The following is a 20220-nucleotide window of genomic DNA, read 5'->3' as shown; positions in this document are numbered from 1 at the left end:
GTCTAATGGAGGAAACAAGACTTCAAAGAACAAAAGTAACAACTATAGTTAAATAGTAAGAAATTAAATCAGAATATCAGTGTTAAGTGTACTTAAAATTCAAATAGTAACCAATACATGGTGGGTAAGATTACCATAATTAACCATAAAAATAACTCATTATAAATGCCTGTGCCTGAGAGGACATGGGCTTACGCAAGTTCAATTAGATTGAAGCAGAACTGGAATAAAAGTGTAGCTGCTGACAAATTGCTAACTTTTCTTACCAATTTGAGGGCAGAAGTCATATCTTACTCTATTATATCCTCAGTACTTAACACAGTACCAGCACTTAACACAGTACTGTTACATAATAGACACTCAAATATTTATGGATTCTAATTTGTGTTATTCCTGATTTGAAATTTCTTTAGAGTGGTGAGGAGATTGGGTACACATGGAGTAAGGTAAAGAAGTCAGAAATCCAATTTTTTATATGAAATTTCCCAATTTTTAGAACATTGGAACAAATAAAACTGAAGGCTGGATCTAGCCCGAAAGTTGCCATCTAAAAGGGAAAATTAGTTTTATTCTCCATTAATTAAGATTAAACCTGTTTTGCCCTGACCGGTTTGGCTCAGCAGTTAGAGTGTTGGCCCGCAGACCAAAGAGTCACGGGTTCAATTCCAGTCAAGGGCACATACCTCGGTTGCAGTTTATCCTCGGCCCTGACTGGGGTCATGTGAGAGGCAGCCAGTCAATGTGTCCCTCTCACGTCAATGTTTCTCTCTCTCTCTTTCTCTCTCTCTCTCTCCCTCTCCCTCTCCCCCTACTCTGTCTGAACAAAAGTGGAAAGGTATCCTTGGGTGAGGATTAAAAGGAAGGGAGGAAAGTAAAACTTAATGTGAGATGATAGTTTATCAGAAATCCTTTTTATGGAAATGTGTTAGATAAGAAATTCCTCTTACAAGATTGGAAACTCCTTGGGTATAAGCACCCACTATATTCATTTCCACATCTTGATTAGTGCTTTCCATAAGCAAGCTCAGTAAATATTGAGTCACTAAGTGGGTGATTATGTACTGTGTAACCTGTTATAACTAACTAATATTGAAAATATTATTAATGCTGATAATTTTGTTTTTCTTTAATTTTCAGAATGATTGACTGGCTGTCCTGGCCATTGGCCCAGCATGTGGATACATGGGTGATTGCACTCTTGAAAGGACTGGCAGCTGTCCAAAAGTTTACTATTTTGATAGATGTTACTTTACTGAAAATAGAACTGGTAAGTGGGAGTATATAGATCTGTTAGACTGTATGAACTTATATAATCAATCTTTTTATCTTTGGGTTGTCCCCTTAAAGCATTTAATTTTGAGTATGTTCTTGTTTGGTTTGGTTTTGGATAATAATTTTGAATAGGCTATAGAAATTTAAAATGTTATTTAAGTATGGGTAACTAAAATAATTTTGCTGTTTTCAAATATCTAATATGAAAACCTGTGTCTCCCATCTTCCCTTGAATCCAGCTAATCAAGCTTTTATTAAGATTATTCTGCCAAAGCTGTCTTTGACACCAGTGTTTTCCAGTGCTACTAACCCAGGAGTTATTTCTCAGCCCTCCTCTCATTTGACCTGTTAGCAGCATTTGACACAGTTAATCACTCCCTCTTGAAGCACTTGCCTCTCTTAGTTTCCAGAACATCATACTCTCCTTGTTCTTGTCCTAGTTCACTGGAATCTCAGTCTCCTATAGTGGATCTTTTTAAGCTCAGAGTGCCTTAGAGTTTCATCTTTGGTTTATTTTCTTCTCAGCCCATACTTAGCATACCTCTAAGTTAATGACTGGCAGTTTTATATTTCTAGTCCGTTATTATTCCATGAACTCCATATTCATGTATCCAGTTGTCCATACTTGGATCTCAAATTCAACTTATCCACAATCAACCCTTGATTTTTCCCTCTAGAACTGGTCTCCTGATCTCAAATGGCCACTCCATCCTTCCCCTTGCTCAGGCCAAAAACCTTGAAGCTATCCATGTCTCCTTTCATTCCCTCTCAGCCCACGTCCTACAAATCCTTTAAAAAATATCCAGAATGCTACCACTTTTTTTTTTTATCCTCACCCGAGGACATTTTTCTATTTTTTATTCAGATAGAGTGGGAGGGAGAGGGAAACATCAATGTAAAAGGGACACATCGAGTGGTTGCTACCCGCACGACCCAACCAGGGCCAGGGCCAGACCGCAACCAAGGTACGTGCCCTTAGCGGGAACTGAACCCCAGGTCTCTCTGGACCGCAGGCCTATGCTCTAACCACTGAGCAACTGGCCAGGGCTCCATTGATTTTTTTTCTTCTTTTTAGAGAGACTGGAAGGGGGTGGGTAGAGAGAAAGAAACATTGATGTGAGAGAGACACATTGATTAGTTGCTTCCCACATGCTCCCTCACCGGCACTGGGGTTGTAACCTACAATTCAAGTATGTGCCCTTGACAGGGAATCGAACCCATGACCCTTCAGTGAATGGCCCTATGTTCTAACCACTGAGAACACCAGCCAGGGCTCCATGTACTTTTTACTGTCTCTACCTACCCTCTAGAGAGTAAGCTCTGTAAGAGATTTTTTGTGATTGACTGTTGTATCCCCAGTGCCTAGAACAGTGCTAAGCAATAGTAGGTGCTCAATAAATATTTGTCAGATTAATTGAATGACTAATGGACCAGAGAGTTACCATCTTTAAACATGGTTTGACAGAGTTGTATTTGATCAGGAAGTTTAAGAGTTGGTTAGGCGATTTTCCCGGCTGGTGTGGCTAGGTGGATTGAGTGTCATCCCACGGACTGAGAGGTCCTGGTTCGATTCCTGATCAGGGCACATGACCAGGTTGCAGGCTTAATCCCCTGTGGGGGGCGTGCAGGAGGTAGCCGATCAGTGTTTCTCTCTTGTCAATGTTTCCATCTCTTTCCCCCTCCTCTCTCTCTCTAAAAAAAAAAAAAAAAATCAATAGAAATATATTTGAAAAAAAAAGTTGGGGGATATTCACATAAATAATTTTTGGCCCTAGCAAAATAGCCACTGATTGGGTTAATGGCTTCCTTACAAACACTGTAGATGGATGTCTTGTCTTTTTTGAAGGTTTTTAATCGACTTCGGTTTCCTCTTGTGAGACCTGGTGCTCTTGCAGTTCTTTCTCACATGCTGCTTAGTTTTCAGCATTCTCCAGAGGCGTTCCATTTGGTAAGTCACGACAAGCTTTCTACATTGAAAAACTGTGTCTGGAAATTTTAGTTTAATGTTGAGTTGCATTTGTGTATAGTGATAAGATGGTAGATTAGTCCTAAATCTATTTACATGTAACTTTATGATTTCTTACAAATTTGAGATTGTGGCATTTCTCTCCAAAGAATATATTTTCAGAGTGTTTTGGATCTCCTCAAAACCACTCCACTTGTCACCACAACCAGCAATTTAAAGTTATTGCTCTGTCTGCATGAGATGTCACATGTCATTGTCACTGATGGTTATCTCTTGCGCATGTGAACAGTGTAAAGGAATAAAATACATGAAAACCATTGACTGCTTTAGAATTCCAAGACCACGAAAACATTAGTCCCAGATTAGGGCTATTCATTCTCTCTCAGCCCATATCCTATAAATTCTATTGACTCCTCCTTTAAAATATATCCAGATTTCTACCACTTTTAACCAGCTATATCACTGGTTTTGATTTTGTTAGATTTCAGTAATTTGATTATCAATTATTACAAGTGAGAAGTGACGAAATGTTATTTTGGGAACTGGTCCGTTTATCTAGGGCATCCCAGGAAAGCAGTGCTTTATCTGTTTACTCGCTTCCTCCAGGGTCAGAGCCTCACTTTTACAGGATCTCAGTTTTACTAAAATCATTATCAGTGTACCCAATGTGAAAGTCTTAGGAATACTGACCACCACAGACAAATTGAAAGGAGATCGATGAAGTGTAGGATTGCAGGTATTGGTTATTAACTGGAAATGTAGTTAGTCCCAGAAAACCATATAGTGACATAGACTGCTCAGTGCCTCGTCTCCACAGAAAAGAAATGACAGGCTTTGTAGGAAGTAAGCCTTACTAACAATTACACGATCTACATCGGTTAGGATGAGTGATTTCTGTAGTTAATTGCCCTAATTGTTGGGCTTGGTCATCAGTCAGTAACCTTATGTCTATTTGTTATACAAACAAAACTCAGACTTGAGCTAATGTAGCAGATATACTAGCAAAGCCTCCCAAGAAAGAAACCATCAATTATTTGTCCCTGTCTTCAGGCCCAGGCATGTGTAAGCTATTTGAGAAAGGGTTTATCTTCAAAATTTCCGAGAAGGAGATCTTCTGACATAATAACTTAGTCATTCATCCTGAGGTTTATTGCTCTTACCGTGGAGCACGTGCACATTCCTCAACCTTTCTGAAAAGGAAAATGTAGTTGAGATAACAAATGGTTGCCTTTGAAATATTTGCCTAATTGAAATAAGTAAATATGAAATCATTAATTTAAGGAGCAGTTAGATCTGAAATTGAAAATTGTGATCTGGCTTAGTAAAGCCGAAAAATAAAGACTGCATCTTCAGGATACCCCGAACTGCTACTCAACTAAAATTAACTTGGCATCTAGTAATGAGTCATGTGGTAGTTAAATCACCTGTAACTCTAAATAACAGCAAAAGACTCGGGTTAGGAATTGTTAAGTCTGAACAGTAATGTGGAACCACCAGCATTATTATTGATTGTATGTTTAGAGTATTGTAAAGCAAACCAAGATTAATATTATGTGTGTTACTATGAACTAAGTTGCTTGTTATGTTCTTTTTATGAGTGGAAAAAATTTTAAACAGAAGTGAAAATATGTCATTACCTGGTTGCTCAGTTGGTTAGAGAGTGTCATCCTAACCAAGGTTAGGATATGCCAAGGTTTCAGATTCTATCCCTAGTCAGGGCACATACAAGACTAAACTGGCCCTGGCCAGTGTGGCTCATTTGGTTGGAACATCGTTCCATATACCAAAAGGTTGTGGGTTCTATTACTGGTCAGGGCATATACCTAGGTTACAGGTTAGATTCCCAGTTAGGGCACATACATAAGGCACCCAGTGACGTTCTCTCTCACATCGGTGTTTTTTTTTCCCTCTTCCCCTCTCCCCCTCTCTCCCTCTCACCTCCTCCCCCTCTCTTCCTCTCTCCCCCTCTCCCCCACCCTCCCTTTCCCATCCCTCTAAAATCAATGAGCATATCCTTGGGTAAGGACTTAAAAAAAAAAATCACCTGATGAATGCATCAGTAAGTGGAACAACAAATCGATGTTCCTCTCTCTCAAAAATCAATAAATTTTTTAAAAATTAGAAGTAAAAATATCAAAGCCGCTGCCCAGCCGGTGTGGCTCAGTGGTTGAGTGTCAACCCATGTACCAAGAGGTCACCAGTTTGATTCCCAGTTAGGGCACATGTCCAGGTTGCACACTCAATCCCCAGTAGGGGGTGTGCAGGAGGAGCTGGTTGATGATTCTCTCTCATGGACGTTTCTGTCTCTTTCTCCCTCTCCCTTCCTCTCTCTCTAAAAATCAATAAAAAAATATAGCCCTGGCCGGTTTGGCTCAGCAGTAGAGCGTCGGCTTGTGGTCCGGAGAGACCCGGGTTCGGTTTCCGCTAAGGAGGGCACGTACCTCGGTTGCAGTTTGTCCCCGGCCTTGGTTGGGTCGTGCGGGTGGCAACCACTCGATGTGTCCCTTTCACGTCAGTGTTTCTCTCTCTTTCTCCCTCCCCACTCTAACTGAACAAAAAGTGGAAAAATGTCCTCGGGTAAGGATAAAAATAAATTATATATATATATATATATATATATATATATATATATATCTCAAAGTTTCTAATTAAATAAATTATATGCATTTTCTGAAATAACTTAAGTAATGAGTATTACAATAATGTACAAATACAGGGGTGGACAAAAGTAGGTTTACAGTACTTGAAACAGTTTATTTTTATATTATTATTGTATTTTTCCATACGAACAACTGTAAACCTACTTTTGCCCACTTCTATATTTATATTTGCTCATTCAAAAAAAAATCAACTTTCAAGCATTCAGAAGGTAATATAGCCTGCTTGGACATATATCTACATGCTTGTAAAGAACTTAGTCTTATTTCTTTGTTGATGATAGTTTTGACTATATAGGACATAGTAGTAGACAACAATATATTATCTGATTGCAAAGCCCAAATTTACACTAGAAAAGCTTTTGGAAGATTTGGAATTGTAAATTAAATAATCATTTTTTAAATTATTTTCTCCTTTTCCATCTTTCTCTTGCCCTTCCCTTCTGAAGAAACAAAATAAAGGTAGATTTCTGGCTATTTTAGAAAAAAAAAAAATCTAATAGGTATGCAGTAAAATTACCATTTAGATATGCTTAGAAATGAAGAGGTGATAGCAGTAGAGTGAACTCATTAAGAACTGGTAATTTCATGGTGAGATTAATACCTTTGATAAAGATAAAGAAGGTAGTACAAAAGCTAAAATGTGATTTAAGACCTCAAGCATAAGTGTAAACCAGACAGCGCACAGTGGGAATAGTGGTGTTAATTTAAGAATATAATTATTCTTTTTAGGGGAAAGGAGAGGGAGTTGATTGGGATATTACTATAACTGTTGTTACTGCTCTTTGATGATAAGACCATAGAGCTTCACTTTTATCACTAGTTAGCAACCAAAAATATGTTCTACAAATAGAATATAAGATGGTTTTATATATGAAGTATAAATATCTAGTATCATATTACAATTAATAAATTAGTTCGAACAAGTATAGCACTGTAATAATGAAATGAGCCATTTCTGCAAAATAGTTTGTGTTTTTATTAATAATCTCTTAAATATGTGATTAGTTCTGTATTGACTTTTTAGTCTAATTTTATAATGAAAGAACATTGTTGTGCTTGTAACACTGTTTTCTACATGTTTATGAGCAATAAGCATTTTAGATTTCCCTTTTATTTTTAACCCCAGTTCCTTTAAAATAATAGTTTCTGATTCCCTTTATTTTTAGAGGGGGGAATGGGGCCATTTTGTAAGGATAACAATGCTAACATAAGAAATCACCCTATGCTTATCTAAAAGAAAGGTAATCATAGCCTGAGCTATAACTTTAGCTACATGCATAAGGTATTTTGAAGAATTTTCTTGAAGTGAACCTGAATGTGCAATGTATAATTCTTTTAAGTGAAAAAATCTCAAATTCACACTAGATGGAGCTCTTAAGCTAATTCTATGTTCATCTTTTAAGTTTGTTCCTATTGAACAATCTGGTAATATAATAGCCCTAAACTAACATTTTTTAACTGAAGATATTTTATAGATTGCAGTGACTAAGGAACCAATTTTGTACCTTAGTTTGCATTTTAGATGGAGAATAAGGATGAAGAGAGGGGTCTTATATGGAATTACAATCAGGTGACTGAAACTAGATTTATCTTGATATTACAAAATTTTTTACTTCTCTTTTTTAAAAAAAAAAAAAAAGTCTGTAGATGAACATGTAGAAAGGTATAACAGTTGAATTCTATTCGTAGGCTAGAGAACGTTGCCAATTTGTATAAATTGAGGAGTGTTTGCCTTCTTTTCTCTTCAGATTGTTCCTCACGTGGTTAATTTGGTTCACTCCCTCAGAAGTGATGGTCTGCCTTCCAGTACAGCCTTCTTAGTACAGTTAACAGAATTGATACACTGTATGATGTATCATTACTCTGGATTTCCAGATCTTTATGAACCTATTCTGGAAGCAATAAAGGTATGATAATAGTTGCACCAATATTTATAAATCTGTAGCTCGTGATGTGATCAATGGATGTGGGTGGCGAAACATTCCTGTAACCAGCTAGCTATTCAGTATGCTACTTTATGGTAACATGCTTTTTGTTTGAGTAATGCAGTTGAAATTAGGGTTCATTAGTATTTAGGGGGTAATTTCTTTCTTATTTGTTATAACTAATTTAAATTAATAACCATATATCCTCAGTTCTAAAATGCCATCAATTATAGGGCATTTGTTTACATTTGTAACATCTTTTGAGGAAATTTATTAAAGAAATGCTACGTTAAGTGACTACATACATCAGAGTTGTATCTCAGTATCAGAAGTGTTAAAATATGTAAGATGCATCTTAGAATCAAGGAAAGACAATTTAATAAAATATTTGACCTTGGTTTCTTTGCTGTTTTTCCATTTTAGCTACGAATTGTTCATGAATAGCCATATTTCATAGACTCTTTACTTGAACCATTTGTGAACTTGTTTTTTAAGGTTGTAAACACTTTTGACCTAAAAAGCACTATTCTATTTGTCTTGAAGAATAGGTCACAATAAGCACACTTTCCTTTTAGTAAACTTACTGCATAATCAGGTGTGGCAAAAGAATTGGAGAACCTGCCTCAGCCAGACTTAATCCAAAGTTATTATAAGTCAGTTCTATTAATAGTATTTCTTTTTGAGGTCTGAAATACAATATAAGGTCTTACTATCTTCTGTGTCTGAACTGAATAAACATTTTCTTTATATAGTTCACTAAATCATAATGCTATTGGTTGAGCCCAGAACACAACACTGTTCAACAGTTAATGCGTACCACTAGTATGACATTTGACACTTGCAGAAGTAAATGTCTATGTATAGGAGCTGTTTGTCATGGATTTGAATAACATCTATGATGTCGCTGTGTCCAGAGATGAAAGCTAGTGCTGTTGTTAATTGATTGTTATTCTTCCGTGCTTTACATGTTGAAAATTCTGTTGACTGAAATAAGCTCAGAAGAAGTGAGGGTCTCACTCTGAACCCAGGAAAGCACCTTCTAATAACTGTCAACAACAGCAACAAAAAATAAGGAGGTTAAAATTCCTTCAGAAATTATTTGTTCTGTAAGGTATAAGTACCAGATGATAATAGCAGTCCAAAATAAAGCCTTAATGATTTTACCAACTGTTCTTATTTCTCCAGTGCTCTACTCATGTTTGAAATCACTTACTCTTAAAATTTTATTTATATATCACAAATCATGTAAGAAGAATCTGTATTTTGTAATAATTTTAATATGGTTAAACATGAGATTGAGTTTTATTTCTAAAAGTCAGAGGACTTGGATGCTTTCATTTTTCATCACCTGATTATTTTGATATTTTATTTATAAGGGTTAATACTGGGTAAATATTAGTAGTGAATAAAAAGGAGGTATTTTTTATTTTCATTACAAAATTTAAAATTTTGTTTTTTTAGCTTATTCATTTGTGTTCAAGTTTAAGTCCTAATTCTGTTGCCTTTGAATAACACTGCAGTATACTCTCTGATCTGGCAAATAGAAAATATAAATAGTTCAAATGTGACTTGAATTCCTGGTTTTTTATTCCTCAGCTTGATAAACTCCACCTTTAGGAGATTTTCATTCATTTTAGGAGACAATTATTTTTGTATATGGTGTAATTTGATTTTTTGACGACTGGTCAAGTACTATCAAAACTAAGTGAGAGGGGCCCTGGCCAGTTGTTGCTCAGTGGTTAGAGTGTCGGCCCACACGCTAAAGGGTCGTAGGTTTGATTCCTGGTCAAGGGCTCATGCCTGAGTTGCACATTCGATCCCTGGCCTCAGTCAGGGAGTGTGTACCAGGCAACCAATCTCTCTCTCTCTCTCTCTCTGTCTCTTTTTCTTGCCCTCCCTCTCTCTCTCCCTTCCACTCTCTCTAAAAATCAGTGGGAAAAATATCCTCCGGTGAGGATTAACCAAAAAAAAAAAACAAAACTAAGTGGGAGGGGAAAAATAGGTTAGATATCAGTGGCAGATTCTTCTTTGTGGTGTTAATTTAATAACAAGAATAGTTTATATTTTTAAACTTTTTTCTTTTTTATGATCTACAGGACTTCCCTAAACCCAGTGAAGAGAAGATTAAATTGATTCTCAATCAAAGTGCCTGGACTTCTCAATCCAACGCTTTGGCATCTTGCTTGTCTAGACTTTCTGGAAAATCTGAAACTGGGAAAACTGGTCTTATTAATCTAGGAAATACGTGTTATATGAACAGTGTTATACAAGCATTGTTTATGGCCACAGAGTAAGTCAAAATTTGAACCTTTTGTTTTCATTTTAACTGTAGAAATAGATGAATGCTGATGAAATGTATAATGGTAAGATTATCTTCATATTATAAATAGAAATATTAATATTTTCATATAATTGCCTTATTTAGAAATGAAATTGCTTTTAGTACTCAGGAACTATTAAAATATTAACTTATGTAAGTTCTACTTTATTATTATATATTTATTATTTATTTATTGTAACAGGGGTTATGCCAATGAATTTGTGTCCTCAAGTACTAATTTGTTATTGTCCTATAAGACAGTGAATTTTTTTAACAAGTATATATTTTGAGGGGGTCCTGTTTAGTTTTTTCTCCCTTGTAGAGATTTTGCTCTTTATCAAATCAATAACTTTTTTGTTGCTGCTAAATTTAAGCTCTGCTTCCCACCCCAAGTTAATTGGTACTGAACAAATGTATATGTTCCTTTGCCCTCTTACAGATTTGTTTTCAAATGCATTTACTTTTACAGCCAAACAAATAGGAAACCAGAGGTTGTTAGCAATGTGAATGCTATCTATAAAGATACAAACTAATGATAAACTTTTACTGAAAGCAAAAACATGGTTGAATTTTTCTCTTCAGTAACAATAGAGATTCATGGAACCTGACTGAAAATGTTTGCAAGTTGAGTTCCAAGTCTTTGTAAGTTTTTGTGCCTGCCTAGAGGAATCATAAACTAAAAGATGAAGAGCTAGCTTTACTTTATTTCCAGGCCCCAAAATACAGGGTGGGGCAAAAGTAGGTTTACAGTTGTGAGTATGCAAAACAGTTTATTCTTCTGTTATTATTTATTAAATACTGTATTATTTCCCATACAAACAACTATAAAACTACTTTTGCCCCACCCTGTTTACTATCAACACTAATGTTTTTGTTTGGCTTAGTGTTTTCTTTTGTTTTTTGGTTTGTTTGTATTTGGGATTTGTTGTTTTTAAGAAAATGTGTACTCTTAGACACAAGTAATACTAGGCATAAACCTGAAAGAATCCGTATCTCACCACCAGAGGTCATCTAGTCCAGCCATCTTACTCCACGGATAATAGAGAAAGCAGAGACTCAATTCAGTTATAACTGGCAACAGCAGTTCAAAGAGCTCATCTTTTTGTACAGTGGCCAATAATACTCTCTCAGAATAGGTAGCCTGCATATTTTTTTTCTTTGGTAATATATAAATTCTTCATGGTTTTCTAAAAAAAATTAAATCTAGCAGGGCTGGTGTGGCTCAGTGGATTGAACGTTGCCCATGGACTGAGAGGTCCCAGTTTGATTTCTGGCCGGGGCACAGGCCCAAGTTGCGGGCTCAGTCCCCAGTAGGGGGCATGCAGGAGGCAGCCAATTAATATTTCTATCTCTCCCTTCCTCTCTCTAAAAAAAAAATCAATAAAAACATATTTTTAAAAAAATTAAATCTAAAAGTATATAAAATAAAAAATTTTTAACCAAAATAAATCAGATATTCCCATCCCAAAGATAATTTGTTAAGTTTTGTGTGCATTGTTCCAGACTTTTTTGTTTGTAGTTATAAGATTTTATCCAGTGCAAAAACAAAATGCAGGTGGGCAAAGATGGGAGAAATAGGGAACATCTGTAATAATGTAAACAATAAAAATATAAATATAAAATAAAATATACATGTACAGACATCAGAATTACAGCTAAACTACAGAGCAGCCATCATTCAGAACTGCCTGAAATCGAGCTGAATGGAAGTCCTACAACTATAAAATTAAAGAAGCAGCCACATCAAGATGGGTAGGAGGGGCAGAGCCGCCAGCAGGATGGTCCCATACCCACCTGTGGCGGATAAAAATCAGGAGGGTTACCTCAGCTGTGAAGGTCCTCCCTGAGGAGCAAGGGTCCCCATCTCACACCAGGCGCCCAGCTCAGGGTTCCAGTGCCAGGAAGAGAAGTCACATAACTTCTGGCTGTAAAACCAGTGGGAACTGAGGCTGCTGGAGCCCCAGGCGGCTCCTCTTAAAGAGCCTAAGCACAGACTTACTCGAACTCTCTCCCTCTGAGCTCCAGCGCAGAGGGGAGGCAGCTTGAAAGGCACCAGAGACATACGGGGAAGAACTGAGTTGTTTAGCATCGAGGTGAGAGCTGGAGAGGCAGCTCTCTCTCAGACAGATGTGCTGGCAGAAGCCGTGTTCCTTTGCTGAGCCCTTCCCCCATGAAGCCAGCAGATGGGCACCATATCTGGGACTCCAGCAACCTGGCTCACACTGGTAGCCCCACCCTGGTGACTCCCTGAGGCCCTGCCCCACCCAACCTTTGGGCCCACCCAAGCTGCTTCCAGTGGCTTCACCATAGGATTGGCCTGTTTTGGCTCCTGCTTCAGATTTTCCTAAATCCTCTCAAACAAGCAGCATCTGGCTACAGTGAGCCCCACACCTCTCACTAATTGGCCCCAGGCCTGGCACTAGAAGCATCCAGCCTTGGTTCACAGCTTGGCCTTGCCTGGGCACCTCCAAGCCCAGCACAAGAAGCAGCCATCAGCTGCTGATCACTTTGTAGGTTATGCCCCAGGTAGAACACAGGCAGTGGCTGACTTTGCCCCAGAGCCAACACACCCAGGGGACAGCTCAGAATACGTCAAAGCACCACCACCCAACAACCTCCACAAGTGATACACTCAAGGAATGGACTCGGGGTACCAGAGCACTGCTGAAGTAAGTCCTGCTCTGTGTGGTGGCCCCTGCACAGCTGATCCTCCAAGGTAGTCAGAGGTTGGTGGTTAGTGGGCACAGCCAGTCCTTGTAGCTGATCCGCCTGAATAAAACCCTCCCATTGATATGCCACAACAATCAAGACTCAATTAGAACAGAAGGGTATAAAGTCCACACGAGGGGTGCACCTCGAGGGCCCAGCTGAGTGATCAGGGAGGCTGTGCCACTGGACCCTTCAGGACACCTACTATAACAGGCCACCCTAGGTAAGCCTAGGAGACATAGCAACTCTACCTAATACATAGAAACAAACACAGTGAGGCAGCCAAAATGAGAAGACAAAGAAACATGTCCCAAATGAAAAGAACAGAACAAAGTTTCGGGAAAAGAATGAAATGAAGTGGAGATAAGCAATCATCAGATGCAGAGTTCAAAACACTGCTTATAAGGACACTTAATGTGTACTTAGTGAGAAACTCAAGAGCATAATAAAGGACCAGTCAGAAATGAAGGGTGCACTAACTGAAATAAAGAATCATTTGCAGGGAATCAATAGTAGAGTAGGTGAAGCCAAGAAGGAAAAAACAATCAGAACTGCAAAAAAAGAAGAAGAAAAAAGAATTTTTAAAAATGAGGATAGTATAAAGAGCCTCTGGGACAACTTCAAGTGTACCAACATTCACATCATGGGAGTTCCTGAAGGAGAAGAGAGAGAGCAAGAAATTGAAAACCTATTTAAAAAACTAATGACAGAAAACTTCCCTAACATGGTGAAGGAAACAGACATACAAGTACAAGAAGCACAGAGAGTCCCAAACAAGATGAACACAAAGTGGTCCTCACCAAGACACATCATCAAAATCCAAAAGTTAAAGACAAAGAGAGAATCTTAAAAGCAGTTAGTTACCAACAAGGGAGCTCCCATTAGACTGTCAGCTGATTTCTCAAAAGAAACTGCAGGCCAGAAAGGAGTGGCAAGAGATTTAGCCCAGCTGGTGTGGCTACCCATGCACTAAGAGGTCACTGGTTTGATTCCTGGTCAGGGCACATGCCCAGGTTGTGGGGCATGGAAGAGGTGGCCAATCAGTGTTCTCTCTCATCGATATTTCTATCTCTTCCTATCCCTTCCTTTCTCTCTCAAGTCAATAAAGAAAAAATAAATAAATAAAAGATATTTCAGATGATGAAAAGCAAAGATCTATAACCAAGATTACTCTATCCTACAAAGCTATCATTTAGAATTGATGGCCATATAAAGAGTTTCTCAGACAAGAAAAAGCTAAAGGAGTTCAAAACCACCAAACCAGCATTACATGAAATGTTGATGGGTCTTCTTGAAGAAGATGATAAAAAAAATATGAACAATAAAATGGCAATAAATACATATCTATCAATTGAATCTACAAATAAAATGAGCAAGCAGAACAGAAACAAACTCAGATACAGAGAACTTTTTGTTGGTTGCCAGATGGGGTGGAGGTTAGGGGATGGGTGAAAAGATGAAGGGATTAAGAAGTACAAATTGGTTGTTAGACTGAGGAACCTCAAAGGGAAGGGGGGAGGAGGTGCGGGAAGAGAGAAACCAAAGAACTTATTATACATGACCAATAGACACACAGTGGTGTGGGGAGGGCAGGAGTTGGGAAGGAAGGGGTCAAGGGGCAGCGGAAAGGAGGGACATCTCTAAATCATTCAACAATAAAGATAAATTTGTAAAGAAAAAGAAGAAGAAATACATATATATACCAATATACATACATATACTCTTACTTGCTTTTATCTTTGCTTTTTTTTTTATCCTCACCCGAGGACATTTTTCCTTTTTTTTTTTTTTTAATTCAGATAGAGTGGGAGGGAGAGAGAGGAAGAGACGTGAAAGGGACACATCTAGTGTCCGCTACCCGCACAACCCATCCAGGGTCAGGGACAAATCGCAACTGAGATACGTGCGCTTAGCGGGAACCGAACCCAGGTCTCTCAGGACTGCAGGCCGACGCTCCAACCACTGAGCCAAACTGGCCAGGGCTATTTTTGCTTTTTAATGATTTGTGTTGTAAATATTCCCATGTTAGGGCAATGACAGAACGATGTCATTCTCAGTAAAGGGTCTGCCCTAATCCATGTACCCTTACTCCTATTGATGACTGTTAGCTTGTTTTGCTCATAATGAATCTCTCTCAGCCCATATGCCTACGAGAGGATATTCTTTGAATAGGACATGCCACCTACTCTACAAAAAGGCCCTAGTATTTGCACTTGCAAATTAGTACATGATTATACTTATGACCCCATACTTTTAGCAATACTTAATATAATCAGTCTTTAAAATATTTGCTAGTGTGAGTGGAAATGCCTTTTGATTTAATCCGCATTTTGCTGACCATTATACTTTTTTCTATTGTTCATTTGTGTTTCTTTTCTAAATATTCTTTCCTTAGTGCTGTGCACCTTTCTGTTGGGTCTTATATATACATATATTTCTGAATGATAACCCTTTGTTACATGCTTTCTTCCAGTCTGTGCAACTCAAATTTGCAGTGTTTTATTTGTAATTTTTTATTTCATGTAGTCACTTATGCTCTTTTTCTTATTTTTAATAAATTTTTATTGACTTCAGGGGGAGGGAGAGAGAGAGAAAAAAATTGATGAAAGAGATACATTGATTGCCTGCCTCCTGCATGCTTCCTGCTGGGAATTGAGCCTGTAACCCTGGGCATGTGCCCTGACTGAGAATCAAACCAGCGACCTTTTGGTGCATGGGACGATGCTCAGTCCACTGAGCCATACCGCTGGGCTGCTATTTTTCATTTATTGTGTCTCAATGTTAGGAACCCTTCCCCCTCTAAATTTTCCTCTCTTTTTTTCTTTAAATATTTCAGTAGTTTTGTATTTTACATTTAGCTCATTATCCCAAGTGATGATGTAAAATCTTATCTAACTCCATTTTTTTCCCAAATGGATACTCAGTTGTTTCTATACTATAGTCTTTGAATCACTCTAACTTTATAGTATGTTTTAATGACAAGATATTTTTTATTTCTTGAAGATTTGTAAGATTTTTAAAGTTGCTTACTTAGGTTACTAATTAATATTTTAGTCTATTTCTGCTTGCTAATCCAGAAAATAGGAATGGTATGTGACAGTGCGTAGGCCATTACCAGGCCACATAGGAAGTGCTTATGTCCCATCATTCTCCCCTTCCCCCTTTACTGCATTGTAGGTGGTAACTTTGCTAGGTAAAGGGCCAACAGGTCAGTAGTTTTATTTGAGGATAAGTTCTTGAACTAACTTCCTTTTGGCTTTTAAAAATGCATGTGTATGTACACATTAATACAAAAATCATTTTTTATTTTCTCAGTTTCCGGAGACAAGTATTATCTTTAAATCTAAATGGGTGCAATTCGTTAATGAAAAAATTACAGCATCTGTTTGCCTTTTTGGCTCATACACAGGTGAGTGTAAGTATGTGTAGTGTGTAATATGTTAATACATATAATATACATATTATGATAATGTTCTTTAAACTTCACATTATACCAAACTTGGTAAGTCCTTTTTAACTGGTGAAATAATATATCTCACCCACTTACAACACATCCACTTAGAAATGCTAAAGACATACTGCCTAAAATCAGGATAATACCCTAAGTTCTTTATTTCTTTCTCCTGCTTTCCATTCTTATAAATGATTATAATGCTGATCCATTGTTCTAATTGTTATAGATAAAATCTGATTTTCCATTTAATAAAAAAGCTCTCAAGAAGAAATCTTTTAAAATACATTTTAATACTTTATAGATACTAAATTGATATATTTTCACAGTAATGAACAATTAAAATAATTTTGTGGACCCAAGCACATGATTGTCATAAAGGGATAATACCAGGAGCATTATATTAAGTTAGACCTGGTTTCTGATATAATCTCCTCTGCCACTAATTTCACTGAATGACCTTGGGCACGTTACATCGTTTTTCTGCATCTTAATTCTCATCTGCAGAATGAGAAGTTATGACTGACAGTTTTCTAAATCTATTTGTAACTAATGTATCTGCTCTCGTGTTTGACAGTTTATACTAAAGATTAACTGCAATGTAATTTTGATTTATCTTTATTAAACATACATTAAGATTTCAGTTATTTGGTTTGATATGAGACTCATTTCCTTGTATATTCTCTACTGATATCCAAAGAGAGACGCATATGCACCTCGGATCTTCTTTGAGGCTTCCAGACCTCCATGGTTTACCCCCAGGTCACAGCAAGACTGTTCGGAGTACCTCAGGTTTCTGCTGGACAGGTAAAAAGTACATATATATTTTCTTTAATCCTCACCCGAGGATATGTTTAGAAAGGAGAAGGGAGAGAGAGAGAGAAAGATCCACATGAGAAAGAAACATGGACCCACCACTTCCTGCACATGCCCTGACTGGGGATCCAACCCGAAACCCAGGCATGTGCCCTGACCGGCAATCGAACCCACAGCCTTTTTGGTGTTGGGACGATGCTCCAACCAAATGCACCACCCAGCCAGGGCCAGGTAAAAAGTATTCTTAAAGTTATGATTTGAATCGTGTTCTTTCATAACAGATTACATCGTACAATATTGTTTTTAGCTTTAAAATATATATTTCAAGTGTTAATTTTTAAAATACCTTTTGTTTATTATGTTTTTTATTAATTTTTTTATTTTTATTTTTGTTTTACTTTAGACCAGCTATTCTCAAAGTGTGGTACAAGGACCCCTAAAGGTTCCCTAAACACTTTCAGGGGTCTTTCTTTGTCTACCTGTATATCTGTGTATGTAGTTGAGGCCAGATTTTCTTTATATACTTTCTCCAGAACAACATATTACATTAGACTGAATGCAGAGGAGACAGGATCCAGCTGTCTTCCATTAAGCCAAGTACTTGGAAGTATTTGCAAAATGTAAGGCAATACCATTCTTCTTGCTAAATTTTTTTGGTTTTATGAAATATAACTATTTTTTCAGAAAAAAAAAAATGTTACTTATATTTACAAGTAATGGGTTTATAGTTTTTAAATATTTTTTTAAAATTTCTTTTCTTTATTGATTTTAGAGAGATAGAAACATCGATGTGAGAGAGATACATCAATTGGCTGCCTCCTGCACGCCCCCTACTGGGATCAAGCCCGTAACCCAGGCATGTGCCCTGACCAGGAATCGAACCAGGACCTCTCAGTCCACGGGACAATATTCAATCCACTGAGCCACACCAGCCAGGCAACTTTTTTTTTTTTTTTAATCCTCACCCGAGGACATTTTTCCATTTTTTGTTCAGATATAGCGGGAGGGAGAGAGAGGAAGAGAGAGAGAGAGAGAAACATCGATGTGAAGGGACACATCGAGTGGCTGCCACCCGCACGACCAACCAGGGCCGGGGACAAACTGCAACCGAGGTACGTGCCCTTAGCGGGAACCGAACCCGGGTCTCTCTGTACCACAGGCCGACACTCCAACCGCTGAGCCAAACCGGCCAGGGCCAGGCAACTCTTGAATTTTTTTTTTTTTTTTAAGTTAAGCATTGTATTTGATAAAAATAATTTGTTTATACGTATAAACCACCAATATATTTGTAATAGGAATGACATTTAAACGTAAGTGAAGTAGCTGTATAATGATGTACTCTTCTGCAGGCTCCATGAAGAAGAAAAGATCTTGAAAGTTCAGTCCTCGCACAAGCCTCCTGAAAGTCTGGGATGCATGGACACTTCTCTACAGGACGTTGTCAGTAAGGCAGCTGGACTGGCAGAGACCCCTTACACAAGTGATGGTGAGAAGACTTTGATAGAAAAGATGTTTGGAGGAAAACTACGAACTCACATATGTTGTTTGAACTGCAGGAGTACCTCACAGAAAGTGGAAGCCTTTACGGATCTTTCCCTTGCCTTTTGTCCTTCCTCTCCTATGGACAGCTTGTCTTTTCAAGATGCAGCATCATCACCCAACACACAGGATGGTGGTCTAATGCGAGCCTGTGTACCTGGTCCTTTGGAAGAACCAGGAATTTGTAATCCAGCACCAGCTGCCTTTGTCTGTGACTCAGCTGTGGATGAAAGGATGGTAGGCAGTCCTCCTGATGAGTTTTGCTGTACTGGAAACACTTCTGTCCCTAATGAATCTAGCAAGATTTTTGTTAATAAAGATGTACCTCAGAAACCAGGAGGTGAAACCACACCTTCAGTAACTGACTTACTAAATTATTTTTTGGCTCCAGAGATTCTCACTGGAGACAACCAGTATTATTGTGAAAACTGTGCCTCTCTGCAGAATGCCGAGAAAACTATGCAAATCACGGAGGAACCTGAATACCTTATTCTTACTCTTCTGAGATTTTCATATGATCAGAAGTATCACGTGAGAAGAAAAATTTTAGACAATGTGTCACTGCCACTGGTTTTAGAGTTGCCAGTTAAAAGAACTACTTCTTTCTCTTCGTTGTCAGAAAGTTGGTCTATAGATGTTGACTTCACTGATATTAGTGAAAACCTAGCTAAAAAATTAAAGCCTTCTGGGACTGAAGAAGCTTGCTGCCCAAAACTGGTACCCTATCTCTTAAGTTCTGTTGTCGTCCACTCCGGCATATCCTCTGAGAGTGGGCATTACTATTCGTACGCCAGAAATGTCACAGGTACGGAGTCCTCGCTCCAGATGTGCCACCAGTCTGCAACTCGGACATTGGCTTCCTCCCAGAGTCATTTACTAGCAAGAGATTGTCCCAGTGCAGTTATTGAACAGGATGTGGAAAACAAGGAAATGTCAAAAGAATGGTTTTTATTTAATGACAGTAGAGTGACATTTACTTCATTTCAGTCAGTCCAGAAAATTACGAGTAGATTTCCAAAGGACACAGCTTACGTGCTTTTGTATAGGAAACAGAACAGCACTAATGGCTTGAGTGGCAATAATTCAACCAGTGGACTCTGGGTAAATGGAGACCCACCTCTACAGAAAGAACTTATGGATGCTATAACAAAAGACAATAAATTATATTTACAGGTAAGTTGGAAATAATAAGCTTCATCATTTGTGGAAAATATTTAAACAATTGACAGGTGGTTCAATGAGCACCCTAATTTGAAATCTAACTTCTATATTTTCAAGGAATTTACAGAGTGGCAATTTTTTTTTTTTATCCTCACCCGAGGACATTTTTCCATTTTTTGTTCAGATAGGGCGGGAGGGAGAGAGCGGAAGAGAGAGAGAGAGAGAGAGAGAAACATCGACGTGAAAGGGACACATCGAGTGGCTGCCACCCACATGACCCAACCAGGGCCGAGGACAAACTGCAACCGAGGTACATGCCCTTAGTGGGAACCGAACCCGGGTCTCTCTGGACCACAGGCCGACGCTCTAACCGCTGAGCCAAACCGGCCAGGGCAAGAGTG

General features: G+C 38.1%; 1 protein-coding gene across 2 annotated transcripts in view; it reads left to right on the top strand.

Moving 5' to 3' along the window:
- USP38 (ubiquitin specific peptidase 38) overlaps nucleotides 1-20220 on the top strand; it is a 31539-nt gene that overhangs the window by 7166 nt on the left and 4153 nt on the right. Inside the window, exons 3-9 of one of the 2 annotated variants that reach the window (XM_036240023.1) lie at nucleotides 1138-1267; nucleotides 3119-3220; nucleotides 7647-7805; nucleotides 9920-10113; nucleotides 16168-16261; nucleotides 17004-17110; nucleotides 18469-19831. In XM_036240023.1, the coding sequence (XP_036095916.1) occupies nucleotides 1138-1267; nucleotides 3119-3220; nucleotides 7647-7805; nucleotides 9920-10113; nucleotides 16168-16261; nucleotides 17004-17110; nucleotides 18469-19831 (2149 nt within the window). The remainder of the gene's footprint in view (nucleotides 1-1137; nucleotides 1268-3118; nucleotides 3221-7646; nucleotides 7806-9919; nucleotides 10114-16167; nucleotides 16262-17003; nucleotides 17111-18468; nucleotides 19832-20220) is intronic. The other variant, XM_036240024.1, reaches the window with a different exon arrangement.

This window comes from Molossus molossus, unplaced genomic scaffold (assembly GCF_014108415.1).
Source record: "Molossus molossus isolate mMolMol1 unplaced genomic scaffold, mMolMol1.p scaffold_m16_p_4, whole genome shotgun sequence".
NCBI lineage: Eukaryota > Metazoa > Chordata > Mammalia > Chiroptera > Molossidae > Molossus > Molossus molossus.
This window is presented reverse-complemented; position numbering and strand designations above follow the sequence as displayed.